This window comes from Erpetoichthys calabaricus, chromosome 1, assembly GCF_900747795.2.
Source record: "Erpetoichthys calabaricus chromosome 1, fErpCal1.3, whole genome shotgun sequence".
In the NCBI taxonomy this organism is placed as follows: domain Eukaryota; kingdom Metazoa; phylum Chordata; class Cladistia; order Polypteriformes; family Polypteridae; genus Erpetoichthys; species Erpetoichthys calabaricus.
The window spans coordinates 342,789,050-342,805,344 of NC_041394.2; the positions used below are offsets into that span (position 1 = coordinate 342,789,050).

Consider the following 16,295-nt stretch of genomic DNA (forward strand, 5'->3'; position numbering starts at 1 on the left):
ACCATTGCAGTGTTCTTGTGCACTTCATATGTTCAGAGTACAAGTATGAGTACATTTGATTTAATAGTTTTTCTTATTATTGTCACTACTGTTTTACTATGTTTTCATTATCCATCCATCCATTATCCAACCCGCTGAATCCGAACACAGGGTCACGGGGGTCTGCTGGAGCCAATCCCAGCCAACACAGGGCACAAGGCAGGAACCAATCCCGGGCAGGGTGCCAACCCACCACAGGACACACACACCCACACACCAAGCACACACTAGGGCCATTTTAGAACCGCCAATCCACCTAACCTGCATGTCTTTGGACTGTGGGAGGAAACCGGATGGATGGATGTTTTCATTATATTTCACATATTTCTGTATTAGAAAATGTGTTATTTTAAAATGGAATAAACCTGAAAGGGTCAGTTTTTCACAATCCTTTTAAAAAGGTAACTGTCATCATCATTCCAAGAGCAAATAACAAACATTGTACTTAAATTTAAATCTGTAATTCACGTGTATAGTGTAATAGTTGAATCTGAACCCTGGTCCAATGTGCCCCTAGCGTGTGTCTGAGTCTCATAACCTTCTGAGCTTTTGCTTAAAAGCTGATGCTCTTATTTCTATATAATCCTTAAGAGAAAATGTTATATTTTATGGTATAATCATTTTTCTATATTTTGCGTAGTGCTAAGTTTCCTGTTGATGTACCCAGCTGGATTATAAATTAGACCATTGCTCTAAAAACCATGAGAAAAAAGGATGAACGTGCAGAAACTCGCACATCTCTTAAAATAAGAATAAATGTAATACATTTAAAAGTCATGTACACCCTAAGCTAACAGGACTATCAATCAGCCTAATGGATGGGGTTACATTGTGGTCATTTAAGGTATCAACGTTTGTCGTGTCCCGTTACCAACTGGGTATAACCAATCAGGTTAAAGGTTTTCTGATTATGTAATGAATTCCTTTTTTGAGTAGCGGCCTAATCAACAGTTTATATACATGTAGCACAGAGGACACTCTTTCCTTGGCAATCACTTACTAATATGTTGTTTGCCTCTTGCAAGATTTAGATAAAGACTAATGATTGACACTTTCTCCTTCCCGTGTTTTATTGCTCAAATCAGGGCATTCCAGTGGGGGGGAATGTCTGTTTAAAATTTTCTTCCACAACGGTCAAAATTGAGAGCCACAACAGTGCTGTGAGGGCATGGCCAGCTCTGATGTTTTGGTGAATCGGGAAGTTCACTTTTTGTGAAACAAGTTAGACCCCGGCTTGTGAACTCTCTTAATTGATACAACCGTCAGACTCCCAGTAGCTCCATTATATTGTTTTACAGTATATGACTGTTGCATACAAGCGATGTTTAAGCTTCAAGTCTGATTACCTACATTTGTGCTTAACAGGTAGTCTTCTAAATCCCAGTATGCACCGTACTCAGCTTCTCTTATGTCCTTGTGTCTTTATTTTCTTCAGGTGCAATTTGATAGTGGTTCACTGGAGTCCCAGGGTTTTGGAGGTTGCTTTGTAACCCTTTCTTAACTGATAGTTTACAGTAACTTTCTTTCTCATATCTTCTGGAATTTCCTTTGATTGAGTCATGGTGTGCTGCTTGTTTTGACCTTTTAGCCAACTTCATATTGCTGAAAAGGTTCTGTTGAAGTGATGTTTAGATTCAGCATGACTGGCAGCAACCGAGCTTGGGTTTGTCTAGCCAGCTTTAACCTGTTGTTGAAATTTGGTTCATGGGTTGATGGAGTGACTAAGGGGGCAGTTACTTTTTCACATAGGTGATATAGGTGTTGAACTTTTTTTCCCTTCAATAAATCACATAATCATTTTAAAAAAAGAGTGTAACTTTTTTACTCAGGTTGTCTTTTGCATTATAATCAATTTGTTTCGAAATCAAAAATAAGTGTGGTGATTCCAGAGGACTTATTTGGGGAGAAAGAGGAAACCTAGAGCTAACAAAGTTATACTTATTAGTCTATGAAGTGCTGAATAATTAGTGTTTTGAATGCTCTGTTTTGTGTAGAAATTCAAAATATACGGTTTTATATGCGATTAAAAGAATTTTAGCAATATTTGGGAAAACTGGGTGCAGGGACTTGGGATGTTCTAGGAATGCCTTTATCATTTACCCATTAAAGGTAATGAAATGTTGGTTTCCTTTATCAGACTACTTGCTATCAGATGTTTTCTTGAACAGTTTATGTTGAGATAATAAAGGGTAGCTGTACTTGATTTCCACTAAGTCACCATAGAAGTTTCAAATAATGTATTTTATGTTAAACGAATAAATAAGCAATCTGGTCACCTGCCATACAGCACTTTTATTTTTAAACACCATTAGTGCCTGTCCCTGTAATGGCAGTTCAATGAAGAATGTCAGAGGAGCTCAAGTCAGGTCAATCAGCTATTTACTTTTGTAAAAGTGAAGTTCATAGTCAACAGAACAAAGCACTTTGAAACATAAAGGGGAACAAAGGGTTTTTATGAAATGTTACTGCAATCAGACATTACGATCAGCTCAGCATTTCATAATTGTCTTTAGACCGTTACCAGTCAAAGGTCCTTTGTCTTATGCTACATACCTTCTATTTTTGGTGGTAACCTAAATTATGGATTTTAGTATAAGCTAGAAAAGCCATTAGTTCATTCACTTGTCATCTTCTGCAGTTTACCAAAGTTTAGTCCCTCTTTCAACTTCCCCTTTCTGACATTGCCTTGTTTAACACAATTCTCAGACTCTGCTTTTAAAAACATTCCTCATCAAAACTGATAACACAACTCTGGGACCCCAACAATCCAAGTGTTGAAAACTGCTGGCCCGCAACTGTGGGAGAGGGTCAACTTCTTCCAGCTTGTTGTACTTTCACTCCACACTTTCCAAGCTTTACACCTGATAATTGATATCAAGAGTAATGAGTTACTGTCAAACGTGACATAAACTTAAACGACGAGTTTTGTAAAATGAAGTTCAAATATCTATTTATCTGAATGTTGTAGTTTTGATGGAATCACATCCTGTTCTTTCCACAGAGAGAAAGAGAAATCTGCAGTTCACAATAACGTCCAGATGGATGTGAGCATAGATACCAGAGAGATAAGGACCATAACTGTTAAGGAGGAAGACTGTGAATGGGAGAGTGTCCACCCTAAACAGGAGAGTCTGGACATTAAGGATGAGGAATGTGGACTGGGATCAATGGAAATTAAAGAGGAGACTGACGAGAAGTGCGTCGCCATTGAGGCACACAAAAATAAAACAATGGAGGGTGTCAAGGAAGAAGAACCTCGTTATGGGTATCAAGATGGACCGATGACTGTGCTAGTCTCTTCTATCAGACAAAGTTCATCTGTCAATGTGAAGTCTGAATCGTTACAGTCTGTCACAAAGGGAATTGAAGAAAATACATCTGTTAGAACTCAAGATGATCGGCCACCAGCTACAAATCAGTCTGGTACAAGTGAGTATAAAATAAGAATATATGTACAGTAACTTTTAGAGTTGAAGGTATGGGGCCTGAACGGAAAGTCTGATGCTTTTTGGAAAAGCGTAGAAGTGTAGTGAAGTTGGAACTTTGCAAATTTTCCAAGAAAGTACAAAATTACAGGATTTTGTTATGTAATAGTATTGGTGCAAGAAAATGTCTATCTTTTGGAATTCCTTGGATTTCTGCAGTAATTCCTCCTAATGAAGCGGTCTGATCTTCAGCTAAGTCCCATTAACAGACAAACGCACTCATCCTAAACTAGTAACATGCAAACATTTAGACTTCTTCCTTTCAGTTCTGAACACATCATTTAAACATTTATAGTCCTAATTGCTGACCCCCTTGCTTTACTAACTGGTTAATCTCATTTAGCTTCAGTGACCTCCACCAAGCATTTCAGCCTTCAATTTTTAGTCCATTCCTCCTTTCCAAACTTTTTCAATTTGTTGGTGTCACTGGGATTTTTTTTTCCATGACTAGCTCCCTTCAGATCAGGCTACAGCATTTCCATTTCTAGTAAGCTCTGGACTCTGATTGGCTATTCCAGAACACCAGTTTCCTTGTGTTAAACCTTTTAAGTTGTTGATTTCTTCCCGTGTTTCAATTCATTTTCTTGTTTCATCACCCAACTTCAGTTAATCTTGTACTACCCTGATATTCTCCTATTAGATTTATTGACATTTTGTAATCAGCGTTCCCCTGATGATGGCAAACTGTATAAATCCTGAATAAGCAAAGTGGCCCTAAACCATGATGCTCTCTCTACAATATGACCTTAGTGTTGCATGTTTTTTGCCAAAGTGTTCAACACTATCTGCTATTGAACATCATGGTGTGCTTTAGCAAGCTTGAGATGTGCAGTGATGTTTGTTTAGAGAATAGTATTTTTCTTGGGTTTATCCTTCCAGGAGCACCATTCTTGTGTTGTTCTGAACACACAGAGACTTTGTCAAGGTTAAGGGATTTCTGTAGGTTGTTTGTTCTTTTTAACTTCTGCACTTTTGCAGTGATTCCTTTATGATACCCATTGAAGTAATGAGATTCTTCAATTTATCTTCCAGTTATAAAGAGAAGAAACTAGGGGTTGTAAAGGGTTGGTGACCAAGCTGGTTCCCCGTTTAATGAAAACAAAACAAAATGGTTGTAACAGAGAAATTACAGAACTCTCGTGTCCAGAGCAGCCTTTCCTTCAGTCAGATGAGAGTTCTCTTCTCTGGAATTCCATAGTGTTTGGAAGCAGGTTCCCAAGTGAACAACTACTTCAGTGTCATCATTGTTTAAATAGCCACCAACACAGAAGGGTAGGACCTTCAGCCGATAAAGCAGTGTCATCACATTCTGACTTGGAGCTCGTCCTCTGGGCTGCTGGGGAAATAAGGAGAAGGTGTTAGTGACCATGTTTTCTAAGGTGCCAGGCACGGGTAACTTGCCTCAGCTAGTGCTCTCAATTTGCACTCGTGCAACATGATGGATTGATGGACTCCAAGGACTTTGTGCATCTCTCTAGTTCTTCTCCTAAGGTCTTATAATATCACATGAGCAGATCTTTTTTTGAGATGAGGCCACTGCGAAAACCTAAACTTTGTGTGCTGTTTTTTTTTTATAGGGATGATCACCTCTAAGCCTCAGTCTCATGTGATTGGTTGAACTCCTAACTCCACTGAGCTTTTAGGGAATTCATTAACATAGAATGTCACAGACTGGACTATAAATGTTAGAATGATTTGTTTAGTACAGTCCAGTTGATTGTGTTTGTCTGTTATTGTAAGATAAACTGGCTTATCAGAACACATTGTCAGGAAGAATTGATGCTGAAATCCAGGGGATTCTAAAGGATCACAAGCTTGTAAGCATTCATTTAAACTAAATGGCACATTCTCAAACTCGCTTAATCCGGTTGAGTGTCCATGTCTGTTAAATATGCGTTTTAGTTAAGAAAATTCCAATTTGTGTTTAATCTGACCTGTTTTTAATCTATACAAGTGAATTTACCACCTTTATTACTGAAATAGTAGGACCCGTGCACTTCGCTGCACATACAAATGGAGTTTTAACAATAAATAAATGTTGTTTTACTAAATTCCTCAAAATATATAAACTAAAGCTTTTTTATATACCACGATTTTAGTTTGTCCTGTCAGCCAAAATGTATAAATTGTCCCTCTGACTGACGCTTGAACATGTGTAACAGATAGAGGTACTGTCGACCCCTTGAACCCTCAGACCAGACGTCAGACACCAGATAAAAGTCCAATAATAATATTTATTATAATAATAAAGTGCACAAAGCACCCTCCACTCCACAATACTCAATAATACATCAATAATCACTACACTAATCAATTCCTCCACACTCCCAGACGCGTTGCCACCCTTCCACCCAGCTCAGCTCAACGTCTGGGTTTTCCCATCGTCCTTTTATATTCCCTGACCCGGAAGTGTTTCTGTTCCTCAGTCCATGTGACTTTCTATCACTTCCGGGTCAGGCAAAAACTTCTCCTTTTCTTCACCCCTGAAGCACATCATTCCTCTTGTTCATGTGACTCTGACATACTTCCGGGGTGTAGGGAAAATAATTACTGCTCTTCCCTGCAGCGCCTTCAAGTGACCCCCGTGGTATCCAGCAGGGTTGTAAAGGAAAACTCCAATGTCCATAATTCCCTGCTGGCATTCGGGGTACCTCCATACTGCAAGGAGAGCTCCACCTGGCGGCCTGGGGGTATTGGCCGGGATAAATGGCCGGCCACCTATCACACATGCCACATAAAACTGTCAGTGCAAAAAGCAAGATGTGTGCAAATCAATGCCAGCAACCAATCAAATTTGCCATTGAACTTTGTTTATGGTTAAAGCAAACCAAATTCTCATAGGGAATTGGAGTTTTTTTTAAATTCAAAGGGAAAGTCGCTGGGGATCATTGGAATCTGAGGAATAAATACTTCTTCTCCTTTTCCACAGCCAGTTACTATTGAGGCGTCGATCATACATAGTTTTGGAGCATTTAGGTTTGGGAACAACATTATTGGTATACCAACTTTAAGGAACAGTTTATTAGGAGCCATTCCAGAATGACTAAGGGAATTCAAAATATCAATAGGATAATGAACTGCTTCTTCATGATCTAAAAATGAATTGATAGAATCACTGTGTAGTTATTCAAGCAAAAAATTATTTATTTTATCAGCTGTATCGGTTTTAGGCGATAGTATACTGTAGCACCTTCACATAACCATGGAACACTTTTTTAATATAAATTTATAACATCTGGGTAAACTTTCTCAGCCAGTTCTTCTTCAATGGAGTTGACTAAGTTTCCAAGGTTGTTTGGAATTTCATTATGTCTGTTATTTGCCAGTTGCCTGTTTTCAAAAGCAATTGTGGAAATGCACCAGCTAAACAGTCTCCTTTCAACTAAACAACTGATATTAACCTTAAGAGTTGATTTGTGAGTTTTACTCCATATAAAGAATGACTTTATGGATGCCCTCACACCATTGGCCCTGGTACTTGCTTGAATTACTGGAAGAGTTTGTCAAAAATCGGCTGAAAACAGAACAGTCACTCCACTCATTAAATTTTCATTGTCTCTTACGACTTTAAGTGTTCTGCTCAGAGCTTCTGTTCCCCCTTTATGGGACATGGTACACTCATCCCAAATGATAACCACGGAGTCTTTTAAAAGGTAAGCCAGAACAGTCCCTTTCTAAACATTAAACACAGGAGCTTCACTGTAGGTTAGGTTTAATAGCAACTTAAAAGCTGAATGAGTGGTTCCCCCTTTCCAATTAAGTATCGACAATGCCAGATGATGCTACAGCTATTGCAATTTTATAATCTGATCTAATTTTACATAATATTAAATTAATTAAAAAGGTTTTATGTGTTCACTCTGCTTTGTCCAGAAAGAATAGTTTTCCCTGATTCTTGTAGACACTTTCCAGAATTTCATTGGAAACTTTTTTTTTTTCCTGATTGTTCACTAAAAGGAACACTTTTGAATCAGAGTATAGCATCGAGTCAGTGAAACTTGTGGGCTATTGATCTGGTCAGTTCAGTAGCAGACGAGGTTGTTAATCAGTTTCAGCTGCTTTGGTGTTAATGAAATTAACAGCAGGTGCACTGGAGGGGCAACAATGAGATGACCCCCAAAACAGGAATGGTTTAGCAGGTGGAGCCCAGTGACATTTTTCCCTCCTCATTGTTTTCTGATTGTTTTTTCACTACTTTTGCATTTGGCTATGGTCGGTGTCACTTCTGGTAGCATGAGGAGATACCTGGACCCTACAGAGGTTGCACAGGTAGTCCAACTTCTCCAGGATGGCACATCAATACGTGCCATTGCAAGAAGGGTTGCTGTGTTTCCCAGCACAGACTAAAGGGCATGGAGGAGATTTCAGGAGACAGGCAGTTACTCTAGGAGAGCTGGACAGGGCTCCTCGTAGAAGGTCCTTAACCCATCAGCAGGACCCACCGGTATCTGCTCATTTGGGCAAGGAGAAACAGGGTGGGCACTGCCAGAACCTACAAAATGACCTCCAGCAGGCAGGCCACTGGTGTGAATGTCTCTAACCAAACAATCAGAAACAGACTACATGAGGGTGGCCTGAGGGCCTGACGTCCTCTAGTGTGCCCTGTGCTCACTGCCCGTCCGGCACCATGGTGCTTGATTGGCATTTGCCATAAAATACCAGCATTGGCAGATCCACTACTGGCGCCCTGTGCTTTTCACAGATGAGAGCAGGTTCACCCTGAGCACATGTGACAGACGTAAGCCGTTGAGAGAATTATGCTGCCTGTAACATCGTTCAGCATGACTGGTTTGGTGGTGTCAGTGATGGTATATCTGGGGAGGCATATCCATGGATGGACGCACAGACCTCTACAGGCTAGACAGCGACATCTTGACTGCCATTAGGTATTGGGATGAAATCCTTGGACCCATTGTCAGACCTATGCTGGTGCAGTGGGTCCTGGGTTCCTCCTGGTGCATGACAATGCCTGGCCTCAGGTAGCGAGAGTATGCAGGCAGTTCCTGGATGAAGAAGGAATTGATACCATTGACTGGCCTCCACACTCACTTGCCTGACCAATAGGACAGTCAATCCAACACTGTCAGGTTACACCTCAGACTGTCCAGGAGCTCAGTGATGCCCAGGGCCAGATTTGGGAGGAGATCCCCCAGGAGACCATCAGTCATATCATTAGGAGCATGCCCCCTCCCCAGCCGACGTTGTCAGGCGTGCAGGGTGCCAACCCACCGCAGGACACACACAAACACACGCACACACTAGGGCCAATTTAGAATCGCCAATCCACCTAACCTGCATGTCTTTGGACTGTGGGAGGAAACCCACGCAGACACAGGGAGAACATGCAAACTCCACACAGGGAGGACCCAGGAAGCGAACCCAGGTTCCCAGGTCTCCCAACTGCGAGGCAGCAGCGCTACCCACTGCGCCATCGTGCTGCCCTTTGAAACCAACATAAAAGGATAAATAATAATGGAATATTAAAAAATATAAGAAAGGAAAAACAACTAAAAAATAATTGTATGAATGGCAACACTAAATTAAAAATGTGAATAGTGCAATTGATATTCTCTGTCTGAGCATCCGAGCATATGAAGAGCATAAGATTGATTGAGCGACGCGACAAACCAGGCGCCCTTATATGGCTTTGGTGTGGAGGGGGAGTAGCAGGACCAATGGGACAATCAGGCCGTAGTCCCACCACCTCTGTGAAGTGCTGAGAAAGATGTTAGTGAAACTTTATTTTTACACCAGTCGGTCTGGTCACGTGATGACACACGGAGTGCATTCCGGCCCAGTGATCCCTTTGACCTCGGTTGTAGGCATGTTAGGGACTTCGGCGTACGGAGGTGTGGACATGGATGTCGTCTTATTAATGCTTCTCATTAATAGGAAATGATTTCTTCTTTATTATGTATTAAATTAAATAAGCATACATACTATACTCATGCCAAATTTCAAGTTTCTAACATATTTGTATGTGGGTTAGTTCAATAAGCTCCCCCAATTCAGGGTTTCTAGAGGACTTATCATGAATTTTGGATTTTTCTCATCTTTTGGTTTTCAAAACAGGACTAACATACATACGTAAGTACAGACATACAGCTCTATTAGCATACATAATTGTTTCCTTCTGATATTTATTAATACTTAAAAAGAATGGGTTGTAAGGATGTAATTGCCACATCTAATTATTTAAACTACTTTTTAATGGAACTAATACCCCAAATGTGACAATAGGAAAACTTAAAAATATAATCGGAGTAAATGCTAAAATACGAGCCCACAGGGCCTTTTACTAGGTGCATGGCCCTGCTGGATATCCAAAGAAATAATTACATATTTCCAAGAATTAAATATTAAATTATGAATAATGACTCTAACAATGAGATCAGTAATATCAAATGCCTTTCTCATATCAAATGCACAATGGATGAGTTACAGAAATGAGGCTGCAAAAAATCTTTTCACTGAGACTCGCCAACAAACACGGACGTTTTAACATGTTATTAGAGAACTCTGGTGTGAGTCGTGTTCAAGTGTGTTTACAGTTGTGCTTTAAAGTTTGTGAACCCTTTAGAATTTTCTATATTTCTGCATAAATATGACCTAAAACATCATCAGATTTTCACTCAAGTCCTAAAAGTAGATAAAGAGAAACCAGTTAAACAAATGAGACAAAAATATTATACTTGGCCATTTTCCTTAATAAATAAATGACCAAGTATAATATTTTTGTCTCATTTGTTTAACTGGTTTCTCTTTAGATAGATAGATAGATAGATAGATAGATCGATCTACTTTTAGGACTTGAGTGAAAATCTGAAGATGTTTTAGGTCATATTTATGCAGAAATATAGAAAATTCTAAAGGGTTCACAAACTTTCAAGCACAACTGTAGCTAATAGTGGTAAATGGCAATGAACAATAATGCAGGCAAGATGCTAGTTTGACTTTTACAGCAACTTTCATTTATACCTGTGACCTTTTCTTCAGTAAGATGTTCATTAAATATTTTTAAATACAGTTTCATTGTTTGAAGTCTGGGACCTTGAAATTCAAATCTAGCAACATCGGATTTTAATGTTATTGTTTATCACATAAATATCTTTAATAAATGTGTGGAATGTAATGTAGAATTACAGTATATTTTAACTGTTGGGTTTCAATGATGCTGTTAGCTTTGACTTTAGTGAAGTGGTCCTTGAGTCAAAGCACTTTGAGTTAGCACTGTGCTCAATGTAGTAGCACCTTCTTTATGCCGCAAAGTTTGCTGGATCAGCAGAGAGCTTTTGGGGGTTTATGCTGCTGATTTTGAGTTACCTGTAACTCTAACTTCTAATCAGTGGGTCTGGATTGAGAACATAATATAATTGCATTCCTAGCCCTGTTTTAAAAATTGACAAGAAAAATTTGTCAATATGAAGTCTTAGCATCCAATGTGATTCAGTCAGTTAATGCACTAAAATGGCTGTTGACTAAACTGTCACATTGACTTTGGAGTCAAAAAGGAGTACAAGTTTTGGCTGTAAGCAATCATTTCATTAAGATTTACACAGAAACCATGTACTGTGCTGCCACTATTGTAGACCAGAGATACATTCTGATGCAGAGGTACTCAAAATGTTATAAATTCAGATGGAGATGACATTGAACATAGTGCCAAGAGCGATTTTCAGTTAATTTGTTCTCAACAGAAAATGGTGAACATCAATAAGGAGAGGATGTGCATTCTGCTTGATTGTATGGCAAAATGTTTGAAGAGAACATGATGAAACCTTTTTACAGAAAAAAAAAAAACAAATGGGTAAATAGCACTATGGCTGTGTTTACAGTGTTCTATGTAATAACTAGGGTTTTGGGTCTCTTATCACCTTTCTAGTAAAATTGTGACTGTTTTAAGACAAAGAAAGTGACATCTGAATGTGAAAGAACAGTCATTAGCTGTACCTTGCACTCACTTTCACAATGTTTTTCTTAAGATATACACAGGATATTTTATGAGTTTGCTCATAACTTTTAGTATCGGCCAATTTGTATTTCTAGTTAGCCAGTATTTTTATTAGTCACAAGTTGAACACATGGACCCTTCAATACTGAAATAACGGGGAATTGAATGGAGTGAAGTCCACCAGCATAATCAAGTTGATTATGAAATCAATGTACACAGGCACCAACTCTTGGGGGATTACGAATTAGGGGCTGTCATGGATGGCAAAGATAAGGAGCTGTTGACACTTAGGTATGTGTTCCTCTGCGCCTCAGATAAAAAGGAATGGAAAATGTAGCCATGAGGTCAATCATGACCAGAGTTTGCGTCAAAGAAATTGTGAAGAGTTTGTAGGAAATACATTGGTATTTTCCAGTCTGGAAAGTGTTTATCTGAGTACTTCATAAGGGTGTATAATGTAAAGATTGGTGTAGGGGGAAGGTAGGCTTTGTGCCTAAATTGTTAGGGTTTAGAACTGTCAGACTCATGTGCATGGACCATGGAATACATCCACAATAAGGGTGCGTGGTGGGTGTGGGGCTTGGTTTGGGCTACTACTACTATTTCAGTTATAAAGATGATTCGGAGTTGACCCATCCAAAGGTACATTTTCTTGAATCTGCATTGACATCAAAGTCTAGTATTAGTACTGACTCATTAAACAGAGGGATTGAAGAAATATTTACCAGCTAAAAACAATAAAAGTTGTTAATTACTTTTACTCACTTAAAAGTGCTGTACACACTATAAATATCGCAGTTCATTTTATTCCATTGAGGCTTAGGTTCTCCGCGCTTAGTAGTTGATCTGTTTGAATCCAGGGAGTGTGTTTAGGATGGGGTCAGTCTGTATTGGGGGTTTGAGCCTGGCACGTTGATGGGACCGATTGTAAGCATGTTGCTTGGTGGCTGTATTTTCAGGGCTTTGTCATGCCATGTTTGTAGCTTTTACTTTTCTTCATGGCATTGCATTGTTTGCTCTTTTCTTTCATGAAGAAGTGTGTTTAGTGTAGTTGGTGGTCAGTACATGGTGCTGGTTTTCCTCTGATCATTGGTGTGCTAGGCCTGTGCATTGAGTTTCTCAGGGAGCATTTGTGATTGTGACAATCAGGACATACACCTAATCCAAGTGATGCTGTGGAGGGAGTTGTCACTTTGGTCATGAGCAGAAGGCGATAAAGACTTGGAGGGTTTAGAAATGTCTGATTCATGAGAGTGATGAAGAAGAATAGACTACCGGTGCAACACATACTGTCAGGTATGTGACCTGAATGCATGCTGAAGCAGGTGGTACATGCACTTCTGACAAATGCAATCACTTCCAGGATCTGTTCCAAAAAGAGAGATTTGATGATCCTGGAATTTAGAATGAATTCCAGTTTACTGTAGTGCAATTTCACGCAAGTGAATTAGCTGGCTTCAGAACACTGAATTCAATCAACTCATGCAGTCCCAGATAGGTTGATCTGAATTAAAATTGATTCGCAGTAAATTTTACAAGCCCTTCTGATCTGAGAGCTGAACAGCTGATGATAGTTCTGTTGTCCCCCAATTAATGAACTCCTGTGCCGTATTTCGAGGTGTGTACCATTGCTGAAAAGAAATGGGCCGCCAGCCATCATTGAGAACATTATTATAATTGAAAGGAGTGGTAAGGGTTTAACATTGTGCTCACATCTCCCTATTATAAAAAAAAAAAAAAAAATCTTGGAAGGAAATGAGAAGTGATTTTCTCGTAGAGACACTTACATGTCCCGCGAGACGAGTCTTTGTGCCAAGAGATTTAACCACGCCCAGGGCCGGAAATAAAAGACAAAGAGTAGATGACAAAGTAGAACGTTGTAAAGAAGTAAAAAATGTTGGCACGGTACACATGCAGAGCAGGTTAGAGATAATGGAAGTACGAAAATTCGAAAGTCTCAAAAAAAGGATAGTAAAGATCGCATTAGCGCAAACAAACGGAAATTATTACTCGGTGACATAACGAAACAGCGAAAAGAGATCGAATATATTGTTTGGATTTAAACTTTAATTTGGGGACTTGTAGATCGTCTAATTTGTGTTGCCAGTGAGAAATAAGACTCCAATAACATTGGCGTGTTATGAAGTCCCGTGAGACGGAGACTTTGAACATGAGATTCTTTCGAGTCACACCCTACTTATAACCATTTTCAAACAAGACCACGGTCCTCTAACCTCAGACGTGTAAATGCTTTTGTCAGACACTGAGACACTTCCTGCGCTCTCAGCTGTTATAAATTTTATCAGGACAATAATTTTATACATTCTAGATGACGCGTCAATCACTAAGCGAAGAAGAAAGAGCATGGACAAGCATTCGAAAAAGCCATTTAATTTATTAGAGAAAGAAGTGATATTCACTCAGACAGTTATTTGTTGTGTTGTCACGATGTAAGTCGAAACACTGAATCAAAATGTAATGCGACCTTGAAGAAAAGTTAATTCCAAATATTGTTTTTACTAATGTTTTAAAGTAAAAGTGAAAATAATGTATATGTAACATTTTTTTTAAAATTGTATATCCGGTTAACCAAACCGGGGGTAGGTGAGCAAAGCGAGCAGGGTGCAGAGCCCCCTAGTAGTTTAAATGCATGTGTTCATCCTAATCTGAGAAGGGAGGGATTGCTAAACCTTTCACAGAACACATGAAAATTGAGTGCAGCGATGTCTTTAAGAAAGGGGGATTAACAGTAATATCTTGGTATTTAAATAACCTTACAGTGGTTATGGAGGAGATTATAATCTGGAGAAGGGAACATGTGCTTCAATTTATTTTGTAGCCAGAGAGCTTCTCATATTTAAGACACATGACGATGAATTATTAGTGTTGAAACGTTATGATCAGAGAAACAGGTTGACAGTGTGGACACTTTTTGTGACTGAAGACAGAGAAGAAAATTAAAATTAGTAAAAACCTTTTATTGATACATACCAGACAAGGGTAAAATGACAGAGAAATACAGTCCTAGGACACCGCACTTCATCTGCCTCGAGCGCAGATATCCTTGCTCTTTTATAGCTTTCTAGTCTCCTGATCGTTGACCACGTAGGCAATAAAAATAGTGTCCTGACTCATTTTGTATTATTCCAATTGGTAAAGTCCTTACCCTAAAGGTATATTTTCTTGTCACACACATCATTGAAAGAAAACTTCCAGAAAGTATATATGCTTTTTGTCACGTACGCAAAACACAAACAAGTTTGATCATTCTGTCCTATTTTCTGTACTTACACACATACATTTTGTTCAATTACATCATTTTATGTTTTTACAACAGTCAGGATGTACTAAGAAAGTATGAACCAAGTGTGCTTTGAAAAGAAAAATAAAATTAGCATTGACAGAGATTTATGATGTTTGAGAAGATAAAGAAAATTCTTTAGCAGATGTGTTTGAGTTTAAAATGAATCGACCACAGCTAGAGCAGAAGAGACCGGAGGAATACGTTGACTGATCACAGAAGGAGCTTTATTTAAAAGTGGGTCAGTAAAGAAACTCAAATCAGTATGAAAACTAACTTCAAAGCCATCCAATGCTGAAATGTGTTAACCAAACCAAAACAGTGTTTTGTATGTCGTGTCAGCATAAATCGAGCAAGAAAAGAGTTTTTGTTCCACCTAGCAAGGCCAGAGCATAGTGGAACCTTCTCTTATCGGCACCAGAGGCAAGAACCTTGTGCTGTAACAAGTGTTGAATTATAATAAAGATACCATTTTATGGATAAGCTCAACAGGCAGCAACATGATCTTGCTTGTGCTAGACGAACTCTGGCCAGGTATATCCATGTTATTTATTTACTTTATTAATTCAAGCCAACCCTTAAAAAAATATCACAGAATTTGAGAAACTTTGCTTTACTGAGCATTAAGGGTATTAAAGTATGCTCTTAAATCCAAACACTCTTGTAAATAACTACTTTCAATGACATTTGGAGTATGCCATTTCATTTTTACACATTTTTGAGCTCAGTAGTTATCAAAGACGACTGGCCGAAATCAGCCATCATGGTGCTGTCATGCCTAGTCTTGATGATTTTCTACACTGGACTCAGAGTTACTAAATTCGGAGAGGTTATTAAACCCAAGGGAGGATATCATTATGAACAGGTATGTAGATACATTCTTAACTTAGTTAATAAATATACAGTGGCAAATCAATTAAAAAAAAAAATAAATAAAGGTAGAGGCTGTAAAGAAATGGGTGGGAAACCGAGAGAGCAGCTAGTGTGCAGCCATTCCTCAATGAGTCCTATGTGTGTTGCCATGTGTCACAAAGCTGACCAGCCCTGGTATCATATGTAACTGCCCTGATCCTGGGTTTTCTCAGCTTCTATTTTTTCTCCATGACCCCTTGCAGCTCATATAGTCTTGTACATTCATACTTAACTTTGTTCATCCCTCTGCTTTTCTTTAGTGATTTTACATAAGCAATTGTGTATATGTCTTGGAGTCAAGTCGCTTTTGCGTACATGTGGAAAAATGTCAGGGCACATTCTGATTGTCAAGAGTGCATTTCACATATTGGCCTGGTATTCTGTTTTATAATTGAAAACCCACTTCCATATTGTAATAACTGAAGATTTTCAATTTTTACTTACATTAATTAAATAATATATAACATTGCAACATTTAAGAGTATGATGACAAAACCGATTTTTGTCTGTAATATAGTTCACAAAATGTGACCAACAGTCTTTTCAGTTGCATCTATGACACACGATCAATTGTATTTTATTGTTTCAGCTTCTTGGCTACTGTCAT

General features: G+C 38.8%; 1 protein-coding gene across 1 annotated transcript in view; it reads left to right on the top strand.

Annotated features, from left to right (window-relative positions):
* LOC114665162 (zinc finger protein 791-like) overlaps window positions 1-16,295 on the top strand; it is a 44,268-nt gene that overhangs the window by 24,608 nt on the left and 3,365 nt on the right. The window contains exon 4 of the mRNA XM_051934829.1: window positions 3,008-3,468. Coding sequence (XP_051790789.1) covers window positions 3,008-3,468 — 461 coding nt within the window. The remainder of the gene's footprint in view (window positions 1-3,007; window positions 3,469-16,295) is intronic.